Source organism: Gymnogyps californianus, chromosome 19, assembly GCF_018139145.2.
Source record: "Gymnogyps californianus isolate 813 chromosome 19, ASM1813914v2, whole genome shotgun sequence".
In the NCBI taxonomy this organism is placed as follows: Eukaryota; Metazoa; Chordata; class Aves; order Accipitriformes; family Cathartidae; genus Gymnogyps; species Gymnogyps californianus.
Window position 1 is genome coordinate 1,453,642 of NC_059489.1, and position 17,540 is coordinate 1,471,181.

Genomic DNA, 17,540 nt, shown 5'->3' on the forward strand with positions numbered 1-17,540 from the left:
GCTGCACGGTCTTTTCTGGGTGGGCCCCCGGCAGCCCCGGGAAGCAGCGTGGCACCGTGGTTGTGCCCGGCACGTGCCGCTGCAGCCTGGCATGGGTGCAAGCCCCTGGCCCAGCAGCGGGGACCGAAGGGGCTTCTCATGGGGATGCAAGGTGTGACCTGGCCATCCCCACCAGGAGCCTGGGGCCGTGGGTCTGTCCTGCTGGGCACCAGGCGCTGGAGAGCGGGGCTGGGGATTGTGCTGCTGTCCACCCAGCAATGCTCAAAGCACTCAGAGTACAACAAAAACCACACAGGATCCGTCCCTTGCTATCTGAGCGTTTAGTTACGGCACTCAGGCCACATTTGGCTCTGTTTAAGGCTGAGCAGCAGCCCCGGTGTGAGGGGGTTAACCCGGCTCACCGCCAGCCCCGGCAGACCCCCATGCTCCGGGGGAGACGTGGGCCAGCTGCTCTGCCCCAGTGCCGGGGCTGGAGGAAAAGCAGATGTCGGTGCGGAGAGGCAATTACGGGGGATGCGATGGGGGCCCGGGGCTGAGCTCCCTGCAGCTGGGCTGCGGCACCAGGCAACCACGGCTGCAAATTGAGATCAGATGTGGGCAGCTTCTCTCTCTAAATGGAGGGCTCGGGGCTGCTGCCTGTGCTGGTTTTGCGCTGGCTTGGGGAGGAGGAGGAGGGTTTCTGAGCACTGCTGGGGCCCAGGTTGGCTGCAGTGACCTGCAGAGAGTGGTGCTCCCTTGGGAGACCTGTGCTTTCCTCGGGCAGCCCCACTGCCAGCCCCTTTGCAGCCGTGCTCCCTGCCTGCACCCTGCCTGTGCTGGGCTGGAGGTGCCTCTTGCAGGAGCAGGGATGATGCAGGAGCTGGTGGCTGGCGTGGAGAAGGTCAGGTTTGACTTGGAGGCTGATGTGGAGCAGCAGCGAGGAGCTCGGCCCCTGTCCTTCCTGGGTATGGACAGTAAGTTGGGGACAGGGTCCTGTGGCATCCTTGGAGGGTGACAGGGGTGCAGGAGGTGTTGGGGTTCTCCTCCTTGCTGGTACTCCTGGCTCTTGCTGCACCCACCACAATGCCTGGGTGCTTCTTGTCCTGCCTCCTCCCTGGGCTCCTGCCTGAGGCCAGGCTGGCTCCGGGCATTGCTCCCTCAGGGATGCATCTGGCACAGCTTTGAGGGGGGCTGCCAGTGGAGGGGGCTGAGATGCTCTTGCCCTCAACGGCACAGTGGTCCCAGCACTGGGGCCGGCGGGTGACACTCTCCCTGCCCTGCTTTCATCCGCAGAGCTGGGGGCAGCCGTCTGCGAGTTCTTCCACCGAGGGCTGTGCCCCAAGGGTGAGTGCTGCCAAGGGATGGGGATGGGACTGACACCACCCTGCAAGATCCTGGGGACCCCAGGGAGCAGGATGGAGCCTCTTTCCACTCCGTGACCAGCCCACATCCGTGGCAGATTGCTCTGTGGTCAGTGGGTTGGCAGGTTTTGGCCCGAAATGCTAACGCTGCTCAGAGTCCATCATTCCTCCGGCCCTTTGGATGAGTGCTCCTGCCCTTCTGCACCAGGGAGAGCTTGAACACCTCCAGGGCAACCAGATTGTGGCAGTGTCTGGGGGACTGAGCCCCGTGCACCCAGCGGGTGCTGCAAATCTCTTCCACATCCCGGAAAGCTCCTGCTGGCATGTCCCAAGCCAAGGAGCTGGGGGGTTCCTGGGTGCAGGCAGGACGGGAGGGGCTGCGATGGCAGGGGCTGTGGGGCGCAGGCAGGCTGTGACAGTGGGTGCGTGCCGCAGCCAGGCGTGCGGTGCCCCTTCCGGCACGTCAGTGGGGAGAAGATGGTGTGCAAGCACTGGGTGCGCGGGCCCTGCACGAAGGGCGATGGGTGCGACTTCCTGCACGAGTACGACGTGACCAAGATGCCCAAGTGCTATTTCTACTCCAAGTTCGGTAGGTGTGGGACCCGGCTGGGCACCCCAGCGAGCCTCTCCCACCCCAGCACCCATGTCCCTTGGGTCTGGCCTCGAGCAAGTGCCTGATGCCACCTCCTGTCTGCGGGAAGAAACACCACTGGCACCCGCTCGGGGCCACTGTTCCCCGTGCCAAGCCTGGGTGCTCCGAGGCACCTCAGTTCCTCCCATCCAGCCCATCCTTGAGTGATTTCCACTGCGTTTGCTGAGCGAGCGTTGTCTCGCCTGTCCCACCCCTTGCTCCTGCAGGTGAATGCAGCAACAAGGACTGTCCCTTCCTGCACATTGATGCCACCGCCAGCACCACGGGCTGTCTCTGGTATGACCGTGGTTTCTGCAGGCATGGTGAGCTGCCGGGACGGGTGCTGGGGTGAGCAGGGGCTGCCGACTCTCCCGTGGCAGCACGTATTTCCTACCCACTGGTGATGAGGGGTCTGGACCCTGCTGTTGGCCCAACCTCCTGCCACCTCTGAGGTGACCCAGCCAGAGTGGGGTGAACCACAGTGGGGTGTCTGGGGACTGCCTGGGAGTGGGACCAGGTGCCCAGTGGGGATTTGGGCTTGGGGCAGCAAAGACCCCATAGAGCTGAAGAGGAATGGGGCTGCTGGGGAAAGCTGGGCTCCTGAAATCCCTGCGGGGCAGGGGGTGATGCCGTGTCCCCATAAACAGGAACCTCTCCTCTGCGTGGCAGGTCCCCTGTGCAAGTACAAGCACACGCGGCGGGTGATGTGTGCCAACTACCTCATTGGCTTCTGCCCAGAAGGACCCCAGTGCAAATTCACACAGTACGTACTGGGCAGGCTGGGGGGAGCTCGGCACGCAGCTGGGGGACAGCCCCCTCTCTGAGGCTGCAGAGGTGGCTGTGGCCCTTGCAGTGTCTGGCTCAAGGACAAGGGTGCTTTTGGACCTCGTCTGAACTAACTGAACCCCTCTGGTCTCTCCCCATGTCCAACCTGAGCTGGTGACAGCAGGGTTTGCAGCGGGTGGGCAGGGGACAGCCCCGGTCCCCACAGGGATGCCTGGACCAGCTGCCTGAGCCCTGGGACAGCCCTGAGAGGCGGTGGGAGCCATGGGGGGATCTGGGGGTACCGCGTGCCATGTCCCAGGGAATAACTGCCTGTCCTCTGTGTCCCTCTGCAGCCTCAAGGCCGGGCTGATGACGAGCAGCACGGATCCATCCAAGGTGATGCAGGGAAGGTCCTATGCCATTCTCCCTTGAGCTGAAGCTCTTTCGCTCTGTGCCTCTGCCCATCAGGGTGATGCACCAGCTGCCCGTGCCCCACAGCTCTTGCTTCTGCCCCAGCTCTTGTGGGAGCTCGTGGGACAGCAGCTGCCAACTGTCCCTCCTGCCCCATGTCCCCCCAGGCAGCTGGCTGTCCTCAAGGGCTGGTACAGCTGGATCTGGCTGCCGGCGAGGAGAGCGAACGCAAGGATGTGCCACCCATGGAGCCTGCCCCACCAGTCACCGGTGCTACCCAGCACCTGGCAGCGCAGCTGTGGGACACCAGGAGCTGCCCCTCGGGCCCGCAGAGCCTGCTTGAACGAGGCACATGCTTCAAGGTGAGTGTTTTTCGGACAGGGAGGAACAGTCTCGCCTTGGAGGGAGGGTAAAGCGCTACGGCGAGGGGCAGCACGTGGTGCGGGGAGTCCCACAGCGCTCTTGAAATAGCTTCCTTGACTCGAGATGTCTGTCTTCCCCTGGGCTTTTCTTCTTGGCCCTGGAGTCTGCCCCCGCTCCAGGCAGCTGGGGCATGAACCAGTGGGGAAGGAGGCTGTACTTGGGTTGAAATAATCTGACTGCAAGTGACGGTGGGGAGAAGGGACTTCTGTGGTAATAAACACTTGGCGCGCAGTGGAATAGCCCTGGAGAGCAGCAAGCCCCTCGCGTCCCTCTGGGTCGGAGGTTTGTTGCAGTTGGAGGTGGAGGTCTCGGGATGCTGCTTGCAGGTGAGAGCTGTGCTGGAACAAGGCATGGCTCCATTAGCCCAGTCACTGGGAAATGATGTGAAAATGAACATGCGGTAACGTGGCACTGGGTTGATCCAGCACAAAACCGCTGCCTGCCTCTCCCTGCCCCCCCAGTGCGGACAGAAAGGTCACTAACACCAGTAAGTGTGGGAAGACCCTGCTGGGGAAGTGACTCGAGTGCTCCAGCACGGACCGTGGAAGGAAGACACCGTAAAGCGCGATGGAGCCAGCGAGACGGCTACTAGGGCAGTTGCTGGACTCGAAAAGCCAGTTGGTTTTGCTCAGCACCGGCTCTCACAGCTCTTTGCACAAGCAGCAGAGAAATCACAGCTTCCCTAATGCGGCTAAAATTGGACTCTTCATAGCTGCCTCTGCTCCCTCCTGCGCAGCTGGCTGCACGTGGACTGGGGCAGCAGGAGCGGTCACTGTGCAATCACAGGTTTGAAGGGGTGTGGGACCAGCTCGTGCTGGGGTCCTGGGCAGATGAGGGTGCGGGTGTGCTAATCCCCTGTGAAGGGGGGCAAGAAGCAGCATTGTTTGAGAACAGACAGTGCCAAGCAGGAAAGGAAAATTCACAAACGCTTTTATTGCTGGCAAGAGGGAGTTTTTGGTGAAACACCTCTGACACAGTATTACTGCACCGCTCCAAATAAAGAGTTCAGATTTTTTTTCCTTGGCTTTTTTTTTTTTTTTACCCTTCATGCCTGTAACATGACCAACCCTTTTCCAGACGTGTTTGGTGATGGCAGGCTACAACTAGCACTCCTCTAACTGTTCTCAATTGTCTGATGCAGACATCGGTTTGCCCTTTGGGCACAACAGCTAATCCAATGGATTTTCTTTCTCTAGAAATAGGGCGCTGCGGTCTGAGTGCCGCTGCTTTGATGCCCTCACAAAGGTCCTTCCCTCAGAGCCCAGGCAGTCCCACCAGCGCCGCGCTGACGGCGAAGCAGGGGCAGGGACCACCCTTCTCCTGCCAGTCGGTACCAAACCCATCGCGCTTGCTGCGGAGAGGGGTAAGTAAAAGATGGGCTGCGCCGGGCACAACTCTGCTAACTTAAAGGGAATAGTTACTCTGGTTGAAGCCCCCCCTGCCACAACACATCACAAACCTCACTGCCAAACACTCAGACTACAACATACATGTCAATTAATCTATATTAACAGCCCAGGTCAAGGAGTTGTCCTGTGTCTGGTGTCCCAAAGCAAGAGATCTGGGCTTCTGCAGACTACAGGAGCTCTACTGCGTACAGACCTCCAAGGGGTGGCTCTAACACTTTCTTCTTTCAGTACTAAATACTGCCTGAACCACAGAGCAGTGACTGCAGGCTGTTACTGTCAGTGTCACCCCTCTGTCTACAGGAGGGTAAACTGAAAATCAGCCGCCCCAACAATTAGAGAACCTGTCTCTGACAGTAAATGGGCCTCTACTGATTTGAATCCCTGTAGGGACACTGGTTCTTAGCACTTCTGCTGACTCCCAGTCAAATATTCGTGACTGTTCCTTTGGTGCTGTTCCAGCTTCTTCAGTGGTATTTACGCCAGCGATGATGCTCTAGAAAAAGTGAGGGGGGGGGAAACAGAACAGAGTTAGCACAGTGCTATGCTCAGGGACTACACGAGTGTGCTTGGCCCAGCAGTGATGAGCAGGAGACTGACTGCAGCCTTTTCTGTTTATGTGCTGTAGAGCTGTGCGTGGGAGCAAGTCCTGCTGGGGAAACTACACAAACACCAGTAAATCCCTTGTCAGTTATGAGTAAATCCAGGGAATGGGTGCTTAGTGTTGGAACATCCCCTCCCTCTGCTTTGTGCAGGGTTTAAAAGTGCTCCTGACAGTTCCTGGTGGGTGCCCTCCAGGGACAAGCTGTGAATCAGCAACTGTTATCGCCACCTTTATGAGCTAAATTCCTCTGCCTACCTAAGCCAAGTCAGAATGCTGTTCTCTGAGCTCTGATATTAGTCTTAACTGCGAAGTATTTAAACTATTTCAGAGCCTGAATTAACATGAATGGCAAATAGACTTTCTGCCTGCTGCAAAAGGAGGAATTGCCTGAAATAAGACAGATACCAAGAAGGAAATCTTACTGATGTGCTGATAGTTCCAGCCATAGCTGAGGAGGCAGTATCCAGCCAGCAGCATGGAGATCCCAGCTGGTCCGCCCCTCTTCACGTTGATGTATTTGTCGTAATAGCTGCTCCAGGCTGTTGAAACAGAAATGCAAGGGTCAAATCATGCGCAGGTCTTAGAGTTCACTGGTTTCCATGTAACTTTCCAAAGCCAAATGGTTGGGTCTATTTATTTATAAAGATCCAGACTGGCCACTTGGACCAGGCTGCAGCAAGTAAATCAGGTAAGTGGGACAATTCTGCCCCAACCACCAAGAATTTAGCCTCACCTTTCTGCACTCCTCCAAGCAGCCCCTGGGGAGAAAAGTCACGGGTGGCCAGCCACACAGGCAGCTCCCCCAGCCTTACATCCATCAGACGCCTTTCTGAGAGGGGACCTGTGCGATGAGAAGTCAGAGCGGTCAAAGGTAGGAAGGTGAGGGCAACGCCTGTGGTGCTGGTGAGCACGGAGCCGGTATCCGACACGGCTGCAAGGGACTTGGGCTTGGGACTGACTGCTCGGAAAGGAAGAGTGAATCGTCTCTCCCACAAAGTGAGTTGGCTCCACCAGCCCAAACATGCAAAAGCCTGACTCAAACCTAAATAGAAATGTAAACCATTGGTTTTGCAGGCTGGAGGGTTGTACAGCTAACCTCCTTGGATCCTTCCTGGATCCCTTTCTGGACAAGCCCAGCAGAACCTCCTTGGATCCTTCCTGGATCCCTTTCTGGACAAGCCCAGCAGAACCTCCTTGGATCCTTCCTGGATCCCTTTCTGGACAAGCCCAGCAGCTTAGCATTTCCTACCCTTCCTCTCCCATTCACATCAGACAGTTTAGCCTGACAGTGCAGTAAATCTCAGCAGCGGAGACTTTTGTTTCTCACGTTACCTTGCCGTCCCTCTGAGAAATTGCCCTTTGGTGTCTTCGTTGTGATCCCCACGTCTTCTTGGAAAGGCTTCCCTGGAAATATACTCAGCCCATCATAATTAGGATATAAGTCTGGAAACCACTCCAAGCCCGTGGCACTGGCCTGCGTGCTCCTGCCAGAGGCCTGGGATAGACAGATGGGTTGGCTTTTGGAGGTGCGGAGCAAGAACTGGTGCAGCGCCAGCTCGCTGTCCCTCCTCGCGTTCAGGATGGGTTCGGAAACCACAGCCATCTGCTTCTTGCTCTCGTGAAGCTTTTGTATGCTGGTTAGGTAATTTTTGGATGTCCCTTCATTGTCACCTCTGAAACCCTCTATCGCTGACAGATGGACGTTCTTGGTATGCAAAGCAGGAAGAGGGGCTTTATATTCCACACCAACTTCTAGGTACATCTGCTTCTCTTCTGTCACGGTTTTGTCTATTCCCTCCTGCTGAACGAGGTCACTGGGGCTACTTCTGCTGTCAGCTTCAGGGAGATCTTGAAGTACGGGTATTTTTGTTGCCTTTAAACTACTGTCTTTTTCTCCCTTCAAGCCTGCAGATGCATTCTCCGCAGCTCCAAGGCCGTGCGTCTCTGTGTTTGCGGTTTCTGGAACGGTTATTCCCTCCTGGGGGTCAGGCTGGGCTGGGTCAGCGTGGTCGGCAGCACTGCCTGGATCCGACCCTTCCACAGGCGACCTGTGTGTGCCTCGGCTCTTGGAACCGCTCTTCTCCCTGACCACCCTAGCGCGGTGCTTCTCTATTACTATTTTCACTCCATTACTCAGCTTTTCGGGTATATCTTTAACCTCCTCGGGGAGCAAATCAAGGGACGTGGCCACGTCCTGTACCGTGGGCTCCACTTTCCGCTCTGTGCGGTGTCCGATGGGCTGGTGGCGAAGCCCGGGGCCAGACCCTCCACCCTGCTCGCCCACGGCCTTCTTCCCCTTCCGAGCCGCTGCAGCCGTCTCCACACGTCCTGCCGCCGCCTCCCGGGGGGCCGCACCGGGCAGCCTCTGCCCTACGCTGGGGCTGGGCGGTCGCTTGCTGCTCTTACCGCCCGCTCCCGGCCCGGCGGCGGGGCCGGCTCCGTCCAAGCCAGAGCCGCTCCCGGGCGCGGAGAGCCCGGCGGCCAGGCCTAGGCCTGGGGCGCTGCTGGCGGCCGGGCCGGGGCCTAGGCCTGGGTCTGGGCTTGGCGCCGGGGCGCTGCCGGGGACTGGGCTGGGCGCCGCCTTGCAGTGCGGGAGGTGGGAGCGGAGCCGCTTGAATGGCCTGTGGCAGTACGGGCACAGCTCCCGCCCCGGCGGAGCCGCGGCCATGGCAGCACCGCGCCGCCCTGCCCGGGGCCGCTTTTCCGTCAGGCGCCGCCCCCCCGGTGGAGGGGGGGCCTCGGCCCTGCGCACCGCGCATGCGCGCCTTCCCCGCCCCCCCCGGCGCACGCCGTGACGCAACAGAAGGGGAGTGGCCGGCCCGGGGAGGGCGTTGCGCATGCGCAGGAGGCGGAGACGCCGGAAGCGGCGGTTGGAGCCGAGCGGGGGACGTCTCTCCTCAGCGGTGGGCGGCGGGCCGCGCCGGGCCAGGCCGCACCGCACCGTACCGTAGCCTCTCGCCTTGCTCCGTCCCGCCTCGCTAGAGCTCAGCCCAGCCCGCCATGAGCTGCCGGCAGCCGCTGCCGAGCGAGCGGGGAGCGAGACAGAGGTAGGGGACGAGCCGGGGTGGGGGAGGGGAGCGCGGCCTGAGGGGAGGCGGTGGTTGGGGAAGGGGCCTGGGGTGAGGGGCAGGGGCTCGGCCTCCGGGGGACAGCCCCCTCGGGCACCGGAGGGGAGGTTTCAGAGTGTGTGTGGGGGTATGTGGTGACCGGGGAGGCGGGCTGGCAGGCGGGAGGAGGGGGTGAGGGTGGAGGGGATGGCTTACACCGCCCTAGAGGGGTTGGCTTGAGCAAGAGGGTGCGCGGAAGGGGGGAGCTGTGAAGGTGAGGGATGGGGGGGAGAGGGGAGGAGCGGCCCCCTGATCTCTAGAAGGGATTAAACTGGGGCTGGGAGGGTGGTGGTGGTGGTGAACGTTAAAGGTGTAGCCGGCGGGGGCGGTTGGCTGCGTTCGGGAGATCAAACGGGCGTAGAGAACGCAGAGGATGCGGGCAGCCTCGCGGTGTGCTGGAGGGGCATTTCTCGTCTTGGTGGGGAAGGGGAGGCGGTAGGTCCTGTCTGGGCGGAGGACCTGGGGTGGGGGAGAAACAGGAGGGACCGTGAAGCATGCAAGAGCTGGGCTGTGAGTGCCCGGAGTTGTGAGGCGGCAGGGTAGGCCGTGGGGGATGGAGGTGTTGAGTTTGCTTGTGGGCTGCAGCCGTTAGGAAAAGGAGGGATCTAGAGGCAATGCAAATGTGGAGCGAGGCGGGGAACGTCTCTTCTAAGAAGAGTGGTCCTAGGAGAGGGAGAAGCCGATGGATTGTGGTGGACAATGGTTGAGAGCGCTGTGGGCATCCCAGGGATGGGAGAGTAGACCAGGCAGCTCCTGGTCTGTAGGCGTGGACCAAATACTGGCAGCTGAGCCTGCTGCAGAAGCTTGTCTGTAAGAAAAGATTCAGTTATAAATACCTCACTTGAGTCTGTTTTGACTCATTTGAGTATGTATTAATTTTTAGGCACTGAAATGGCTCCATCCTATATTTTGGATAGTGCCCAACGTGCTGAGGTCCTGGTTGACCTGTGGTGTTCATATGGTAGGAAAAATTATATTAGTATTAAAATTCTGCGGACAATGAGAGAAGTTGGCTTGCAGGGATTCTAGGTTGCTGTTATTCATCAGCTGCTGTGAAGCAGCGTTGATGTCATAAGCGGATGGCAAATACGTCAGAAACAGGGAAGGATTTGTCTTCCGTGAGGTGTTTTCTGACAAAACTCCCTTTCCGCATGGAAAATAGTGTTGCCCAGGAATGTGACTTGACTTCAAATGCTGTCAGAGTGGAGAGACTAAAGAAAGTCATCGTAGGCGCTAACTGCAGACTTGTGTAAGCAAGATGAACGTAATTGGGTATTTATTGAAAGTGTGGTCACTGCCACTCTTCCTGGGTGCTTTTCTCAGCCTGTCAGATGTCATTCAAAGTCCCAGGCTTATTTTTAGACGTGCCTGAGTACTGAGAGCAGTTGCAAGGCTGAGAATTGTCAAATGAGTTTATTTAGAAAGATGCTCAGCACTGGTTTTAATGGTAGGTGTGAGTCCATATCCCTTAAACTGATATGAAAACATCAGCCTGGCTAGTTTGTGAGAAACGTGATAGTTTTCTTTCTATTCTGTAGAGAACAGCTAAAAGGAGAATATGAAAGTCTACAGCACTTCAGAGGTTTAGCTACGTCCTTTGTTAATTTATCAAGTTTTCCTGCTTTTTTTTGTGGAGTTGATTTTAGAGAACAAAACAGAAGGTATATCAGTAAGCTGATAATGTTTTGGTTTTTTTTTTTTCCTCCTTTCTCCCTGAACTTTCTTCAGGAAGAGAAGACGGAATGGCAATGAAGATGACAGTCATGTTCCCCAGACAAAACGTAGTACCAGGAATACTGTCCTTCAGGACTCTTGGGACACTGAGGTGAGAGCCTTCTCGGGCAAATTCAGTTTCCTTTAATGCTGAATTTAAATAACAATTGGAATTTTCTGTGAAATTTTATTCATGCAGAGTAGTTAATGAAAATACTTTTTTTTGCTTTGTGTACGAGGTCATGAGGCTTGACTCTGTTACGTACTTCAGAGATTGAAATCTGTGAAACATGGTTTGAAAATCAGCATGTTTTCCAGTGAACCTGGTTATCTTTGGCCTGAATGTTTCTGTTAATATATTTCAAGTACTGATGTGTAGTACCCAAGTGAAGATACAAGAAAAGCATTTGCTGCCACTTTTAGTTTTGCTGTCTGAAATGAGGTGTAACGTATCCAGAACCGAGGAGATGACTAAGGTGGATTACAAGTGCGTGTGGTCACTTTGCCTGGCCATCTACTCTTCCAATTTTGCATTTACTTACAGTAATGTGATTATTTGTGGTAGAAAGTCAAAAAGCATTCCAACTACTGTGATACACAAAGTGCCTGTTGCAAGCAGTAGTGCTTATCTGATGTTTAAAAAAGACTGATAGAGCTTGGCAGTTTAAGCAAGACTCGCTCGTTCACAGCTACAACACTTGAACCCAAACTGTTGGGTTTCTGCTCGTGTTTGCTGTGATCTTTTGCTGGATGTGGGATAAACTGTCTCTTATTCTCTCATTGCTCACATGACAGGTGTTCTAGGATGCTGCAATTTGCTAGCTATGAGATTTCTTTTTTTAAAAAATGCTGATTTCCAAACTGCTGCCAGATTTCCTGAATTGTTGCCTGTATTAATCATCTGAAAATTCACTGTATGCATTTCTAATTAGCAATGTAGTTCTGTTGCAAAATGTTCATGAAAAAGAGCGTGTGGAGCAGAGGCTCCCTCCTGGTTTGTGTCCCTGGAAGTTAATGAAATGGATTTCTCTTAAGGTTTTTGAAATATCGGTGTTGTTTTTTGTACAGCCCTCTTACTCCGAAGATTGGCTGTAACGAGTAATTACGAACTGTTGCAGTTATATTGAACTATTAACTATACTTTGACTGCAGAGAATATTTTGTGCTATGTGACTTTGAGCAACGTATCTTTTACCATATGGTAATGGTTTCAAATGTATATTTACATTTAAAATGACGCAAAGCTCTGTATCCCACCATTCCTTTTGTGAGGGAGACTTTCTTTTAACCCGTACACCTTTACAAGTAGCTGATGCGATAGTCAGTGATATTGTATGGAAAATGCTCTAACAGCCAAGGTGTTCATCACGAAGGAATTTGCTGTGATGAAAAATGTTCCTGGTTCCTGTATTGCTGTTTTGCCAGAAGTAAGACTTGCTGGGATGAAGTTGTTTTTGCTTCTCAGGTATAACGGGTAGAACCATAAATAGTTGCTTGCCATCTGACACTGAATCACTTGTTCAACAGGTTAAACACCTCTTCGTGTGTAGAGTAGTTAATGGCTAAACGAGCTTTGTGGCGGGAGGAGGAAGAATTTAGTGTGGAACAAGGGATTGAAGTAGGAGTAATGAAATTAAGAATATCAGGAAAAACCTTAATGGTGAGTGGCAGAAGCACCTTCGCTTGTCATATAAACACTTGGCGTTTGACTGGGCAAAGCCGCTAAAATGCAGAAATGGAAATAGTCTTGCAGTAGCCACACAAGAATGGATGACCTTAACTCTGTCCTTAACGGCTGTTTTGTTTGGGGTGCCTGCAAGTGAACAGCATGGGCATGAACTGCCTGCCCCGCCACCAGCAACATCAGCGCAGAGTTCAGTTGCTGAGGCTAACATTAAGACTCCTGCTTCATGCATGCACTTGCGTTGTAAAAGTATGTTTTTTTAACACATTAAACCCTGACGTGCAGGGAAGGAGAATCTCTTTGTTGACGCTGAAGTGGAGGAATGTGCCTGCTGGACACAGTTTTACAAAAATCAGTTATTCTCTTTCTGAAGGGAAGAAAATTCATAGTGTCATCTACTGATGAATAGAGCTCCCCACCCCCCCCCCCCCCACCCCTCGTTTTCGTGTAATGTAGGATCACTGAATTGAGCATGCCCAGAAATTCAAGCCATGAGATTAAATCAGTATTATTCAAATGTTTCTTTAAGGACTTCCTAAGCCAAATGGAGAAATTCTTGTGCTTATAGTGCACAAGTGCTTCCGATTGATGGCACTTTGAAATTCTTGGCCATTTGTAATACTTTTGTTTAGTTTCCTGATACTTTGCCATTTGCAAAGACAGCTCTTGCTGATTAAAAATCCTCACTGGCTTTAGGATATTGAACTAGGAGAGAAAGCATGTGTGGAAGAGCAATTTGTAACTTCAAAGAGTACATGAGGAGAGAATTGCTTTTCATCTGAGGGCATACGCACACCTGCTTTTTGTGAAACATTAGCTAAAGTACTGATTCCTTTTGCCTTCTTTCAGTTGAAAGTTGACTGTTTTCTCTTACAGAGTGTGGTTTACTTGAGAACATAACCTCGGTATGAAAATCAGGCAGCCGTATTACTAACACTGGACTTGGCTTTTGTCAGGATCTCTTTACGGTTTTTTTGTCTTACTCTTCATAGCTGACAGCAATATGTGTAAGATGAAGGGAGATTTTTTTTTCTTAGTGGCAATTCAAACGTGGGCTGTTCTGTGATGTTATCCCTCAGTCCCTCACTTTGAATCCTGCTGCTCACATGAGCTAGATTCGATGCAAAATGATATCGCTGTTTTCTCCCGCTAGATTGCTCTTTCATCCAGGGTAGACAGCATTCTTGACTCTGACTGACTCTTACAGGAGGGAAACTGAGATTCTCTTCAATCTCTGTCAGCACTGCTTCTTGGCAAATTGCTGTAACAATGTGCAACTCCTGCTCTTCTTGGAACAAACCAGTCCCACGCTCCCAGGTGACAGCCACCCTGAGGATGACAGTCAACTTCTGCTTTGCAGTTCAGTCCATGAACAGGCACACGACGAAAACGCTAGACTAGAACTACAGCGAACGTTAAACATTAGCGAAGCAGAGCATTTGCCACCGTGTTCCACTTCCTGTTCAGCCTGTCCTCCATTTACCAAGAGGTTAGCTGTGGTGTTTTCCCTGGCACTCGCTTATAAATGCAGCAAAAGCCCTTCCTACTCTCCTGTCGTTGCTGGCCCGTACGTCAAGTCAGGCAGAGTTGCAGTGGATCCTCTGAGGGCCTGGCTGCAAGCAGCCGCTCATGGGGATTATGAGAATCTGCAATTGTGCTCTGCGACCTGGGGAATCACCAATGAAAAGCCCTTTGCTCTGATTTTCCCTGGGAAGGAAGGGAGTCTGCAGTGTTCTGGCTAACTCTTTTCCTTCCTGAATAACTTCTGTAAAACCCAATTTCTTGTGGTTCCTCTTTGTTATTCTGACTGATGACAGGATTCCCCAGAGCTTAGAAATACCACTGTTTTATCGGTGGAGATTGCTGACGCACGGCAGCAGTTGCTTCTCTCAAATCACAGTTTTTGTCTAGCATTGCAACTATGCCACTCTACAGTATTACACTATTGAGGAAGGGCTGGTCTTCAATTCTAACTAAAACCAGATAACGTCTCTGTTAAACTCATCCTGAACGATTCTGAGAGCAGCAGGGTCTGAATGGCTTCTTAAGTTCCTGTCGTGAGTGATTGAGATGCTGTGTCACAGATCAGCAGATTAATACATTTAACGGGACATTTGTTTGGAAGTTATTTAAAACTTCTATAGCTACTCAGTGTGATGTTAAGAGGGGCTAATGAGTCAGGTAAACCTTGAAGATGCCCTTGTGATACTTAAAAGTTCTCATAAACTTTCATTGGGCTACTTTCCTTTGCCCTTTTACTTAAAACTTTGTTTCATTGTGTAGATGCCTGTCATTGCTGACATGATGACTTTAAGGATTCTTTTTTTGTCTAATTGTAGTCCAAATGCGTAACAGAATGTGCACCACAGCCTGGGGAAATGGTAGGTCTTTGACATGATTTGGGCAATAAACGGGCTTCATGTGCTAGTGAATTTTTGCATTAGAGAAATGGAAATAAAGAGGGTCTGACAAACCACATCTGTCCACAGCCTTAGATGTAGGAAGCACGTCCCAGGACACTATCTCGGTTTTAAAAAAAACAGACATGCATAAAATAATCATTACTAACAGCTCTAAAATGTTGGTTAAGATGTGAAACTTTAGCAGTAAGTAATACTAGGTTCTCATTTCGATTTTTACCTTGATTTTCAGAAGGTGGCTGTAATGAAAAACAGTAAGGAACGCAGACTAAAAGGAAACAAAGTGTCCTGTGCGGTGGGTTTCTCTCCAAGGCTGCTGTGACTTGTTCAGCGTAACAGCATTGCATTTCAATATTTGTGCTTCTATGCAAAACGAGATGGTCTAGCAAGCACCATTTCGTGGCTCCTCTCTGTCCTTCTGGTGTTCTCTCCCTCTGTAGCGTTAGCAGCGTTAGGAAGAGGAGCTGGTTGCTCATGTAGTTACATCTGCTGCTTCCTCAAGAATGACTTCACATGTTTTTGTTGTTTTCTCCTTGCTAGCTGAACCTAACACGCCAGCGCGGGTGCAGCCTTGGTGCCATTGTCTTGCTTGCTGTAGCATTTTTGGTGCTTAGCAAAACAAGGAAATTTATATGGTTGAATTGTCACGATCGATTGTGGAATCAGTGCCGTGGGGTTTCCAGTCGGCATTGAGATGTGGTCCACCTCAAATATTCATGCAGTGCCTTCCTGGGCCTTTCTCACTGCTTGTTGACAGACATGTCGGGTGCGGTTTGCACCATTCTTCAGATTTACTCCAAAGTGAGGCCTTCTGGATGTGGTGCTGACTGTTAAATTACTGTGGACTTCTTTAAATTTGTCTTCCTCTGCTGTGGCCACCAAGCTTTGACTTCTGTGGTTTTAGTTTAATACTTATAAAAATGTGGGCATTTTTTTAGCTGCTGTCATTTACGCTGGCTGCTTTTGTGAATTTACTTCTTACTGGATGGCAAAGTAGCCACTCTCTGATTCTTAAGCACCTAAATATTTGCAGTGTTGTCCTGAACAGCATATCACACAGTAATGAAATATTTCAGCTGTAACTAATGGAACCTTTCATTAGCAGCCCTTAAAATGGTGTAAGCCAAACAGTTTTATGTCTTTGAAACACTGAAAATGATGGCTAATGCTCTTTTAGTCATTACCATGAAATGTGTTTATCCTAAATGCTGGCAAATGAGCCCTGTCCTCTATGCGAGCTAAATCGTCAAGTAAATTGTTATGGAAAACTACCAGTTAACATTGCAGTCCCCGTACTTAACTGGGAGAAGAGTAGTTGTAAGTATGTATGTATGTCAAGGTGTTCAAAGACTTAAAATGGGTATCGTGTTGCATTTAACAGCCTGTTGCTTTGGATGCTTCAGATTTCATTTTAGAAAGATTGACTTGTAGGAAAATGCTTTGCATGGTGCTTACCTAAAATGTCTGCTAGAACAGAAGTGATGATAAACTTTTCCTCATGCCCTGCCTGCCTTTACTGACACGTGCAGTTCAGTAGGAATGTTCTTTATTTTCCAATTCTCGGATGAATTCAGCAAACTTCACTAGTGCTAATGTGGGTCATGGGGGCAGAGCTGATGGGCCTAAAACCGAAAGATTGAAATCCAATGTACCGGAGGTCAGCGAACCTCCGGGTGAAGGCTTGCTCATCCCTTCAGCTCTGTGACGCTTTTCGTGTGTTGGCAATAACGGAAGCTACGAATGCCGAGAAAGCACTTGGTGGATTTACATTAGTCCATCAGGCTGAACGTGAGCCTGAAAATCTGGAAGGGAGGGACTTGTTGTAAAGATGGCTTGCTTACCTGAGGTGTTTCATTATGGACAGGAGAGCAAACTGTGTGATTTTGCTGTTAACCTTCTCTTTGTCTCAGTCCTCCAGCAGCGATAGCGGCAGCAGCAGCAGCAGCTGTAGTAGCAGTAGCATCAACAGCCCTGACAGAGCGTGCGGTGCAGAAACCAGCCTAAACCCGATAATTGCAGGATCCAGTCCTGTCTCTTCTCAGTCCTTCCACGAGCAGTCTGCACTAAGCCAAGGTCCTTACTTCCACATCAACCAGATCCTGAAGGAGGCACACTTTCACAGCTTACAGAGCCGGGGACGCCTTCCTACATGATGAACCAGCAGTTCCCTGCCTTCTGTGAAGGGACAGCACTGTGTAGATTTGATATTTCAACTTAAAAGTTTGTTAAAATGGAATTGCACAAAATGCCTGTTTGCCTTTTCAGTCTATATTTGAAATAACAGGTTAACAGGAAATTGTTTACTTGTGGTTTGCTGCACTATTGCAATGCAAAAGGGGCTTTGAAGCAATTTTTATAGGATTCTTTTTGGGGTGGTTATAAGTACGTGTCAAGAGGAGACTGAGGAATCCACATCTGTGTTATAGGATTGCAAAATGTCCAATTCCAATCGACTGCCTAATCTGTTTGTTAGCAATTTGTTGCTTTATGTAAAGTTCTCTCAAACGTTCATCTTCAGTTTTATAAGTCTTTTTTAATTTCAATAAACTAGTAAAAAATTTATTTGGCAACACAATTTTTTTGAGCATTTAGAGTTAGTAAGACAGTAAGAATAGGTGCCGTCACTGGAATCCCTTAGCACTGCCCCACCTGCAAACTTTCCACCCAGTTTGGTGTGCAATGATGAGCCTTATCTCGCTTGATCTTTACTGCTGCAGTACTGAAAAGAAAATGTGAAACTAGAACCAGGAAAGCTTACGCAGCTGTAGCCGAAATGTCAGGCGCCCGCTGGGTTCCTGGTGCCTATGGAGAAAAGTATAGAGTAGCCTGGGGAGGGGCTTTTGAAGGAGAGGAGTCTTACATTGCCCTGATACCCATTTCTAGCTGTGAAATGTTTTGTTTTCTGTTACAGTGTGCAGTTGTCTTGGGTTTTTTTTTTTCCCTTTAATTTGACTTTAAGGCTAACAACTTCTAAGGAATAGGAGGTGAAGGAGTAGCTACACCTCTGTTCCAGCAGCCAGATGGCAAGGACAATCG

At 51.6% G+C, this 17,540-nt stretch overlaps 3 protein-coding genes across 5 annotated transcripts; 2 read left to right on the forward strand and 1 right to left on the reverse strand.

The window, feature by feature from the left end:
* The first annotated feature begins 695 nt into the window (after positions 1 to 695).
* Positions 696 to 4,589, forward strand: CPSF4L (cleavage and polyadenylation specific factor 4 like). The gene is made up of 8 exons (XM_050908631.1): positions 696 to 953; positions 1,273 to 1,323; positions 1,780 to 1,929; positions 2,199 to 2,294; positions 2,641 to 2,734; positions 3,090 to 3,132; positions 3,315 to 3,509; positions 4,032 to 4,589. Exons 1-8 carry the CDS (start codon positions 848 to 850, stop codon positions 4,050 to 4,052), a joined length of 756 nt encoding a protein of 251 aa, XP_050764588.1. The 5' UTR covers positions 696 to 847; the 3' UTR covers positions 4,053 to 4,589.
* On the reverse strand, positions 4,484 to 7,998 carry C19H17orf80 (chromosome 19 C17orf80 homolog). The gene is made up of 4 exons (XM_050908630.1): positions 6,913 to 7,998; positions 6,314 to 6,421; positions 6,003 to 6,119; positions 4,484 to 5,472 (listed from the first exon to the last, which is right to left on the reverse strand). Exons 1-4 carry the CDS (start codon positions 7,340 to 7,342, stop codon positions 5,444 to 5,446), a joined length of 684 nt encoding a protein of 227 aa, XP_050764587.1. The 5' UTR covers positions 7,343 to 7,998; the 3' UTR covers positions 4,484 to 5,443.
* Positions 7,999 to 8,484: 486 nt separating this feature from the next.
* FAM104A (family with sequence similarity 104 member A) lies at positions 8,485 to 17,065 on the forward strand. 3 transcript variants are annotated; one of them, XM_050908632.1, is made up of 5 exons: positions 8,485 to 8,627; positions 10,416 to 10,512; positions 14,424 to 14,465; positions 14,737 to 14,799; positions 16,415 to 17,065. In XM_050908632.1, exons 1-5 carry the CDS (start codon positions 8,581 to 8,583, stop codon positions 16,655 to 16,657), a joined length of 492 nt encoding a protein of 163 aa, XP_050764589.1. In that variant the 5' UTR covers positions 8,485 to 8,580; the 3' UTR covers positions 16,658 to 17,065. The 3 variants fall into 3 exon arrangements, with proteins under 3 accessions (XP_050764589.1, XP_050764590.1, XP_050764591.1); XM_050908633.1 differs by lacking the exon at positions 14,424 to 14,465; XM_050908634.1 differs by lacking the exons at positions 14,424 to 14,465; positions 14,737 to 14,799.
* Positions 17,066 to 17,540: the final 475 nt, after the last annotated feature.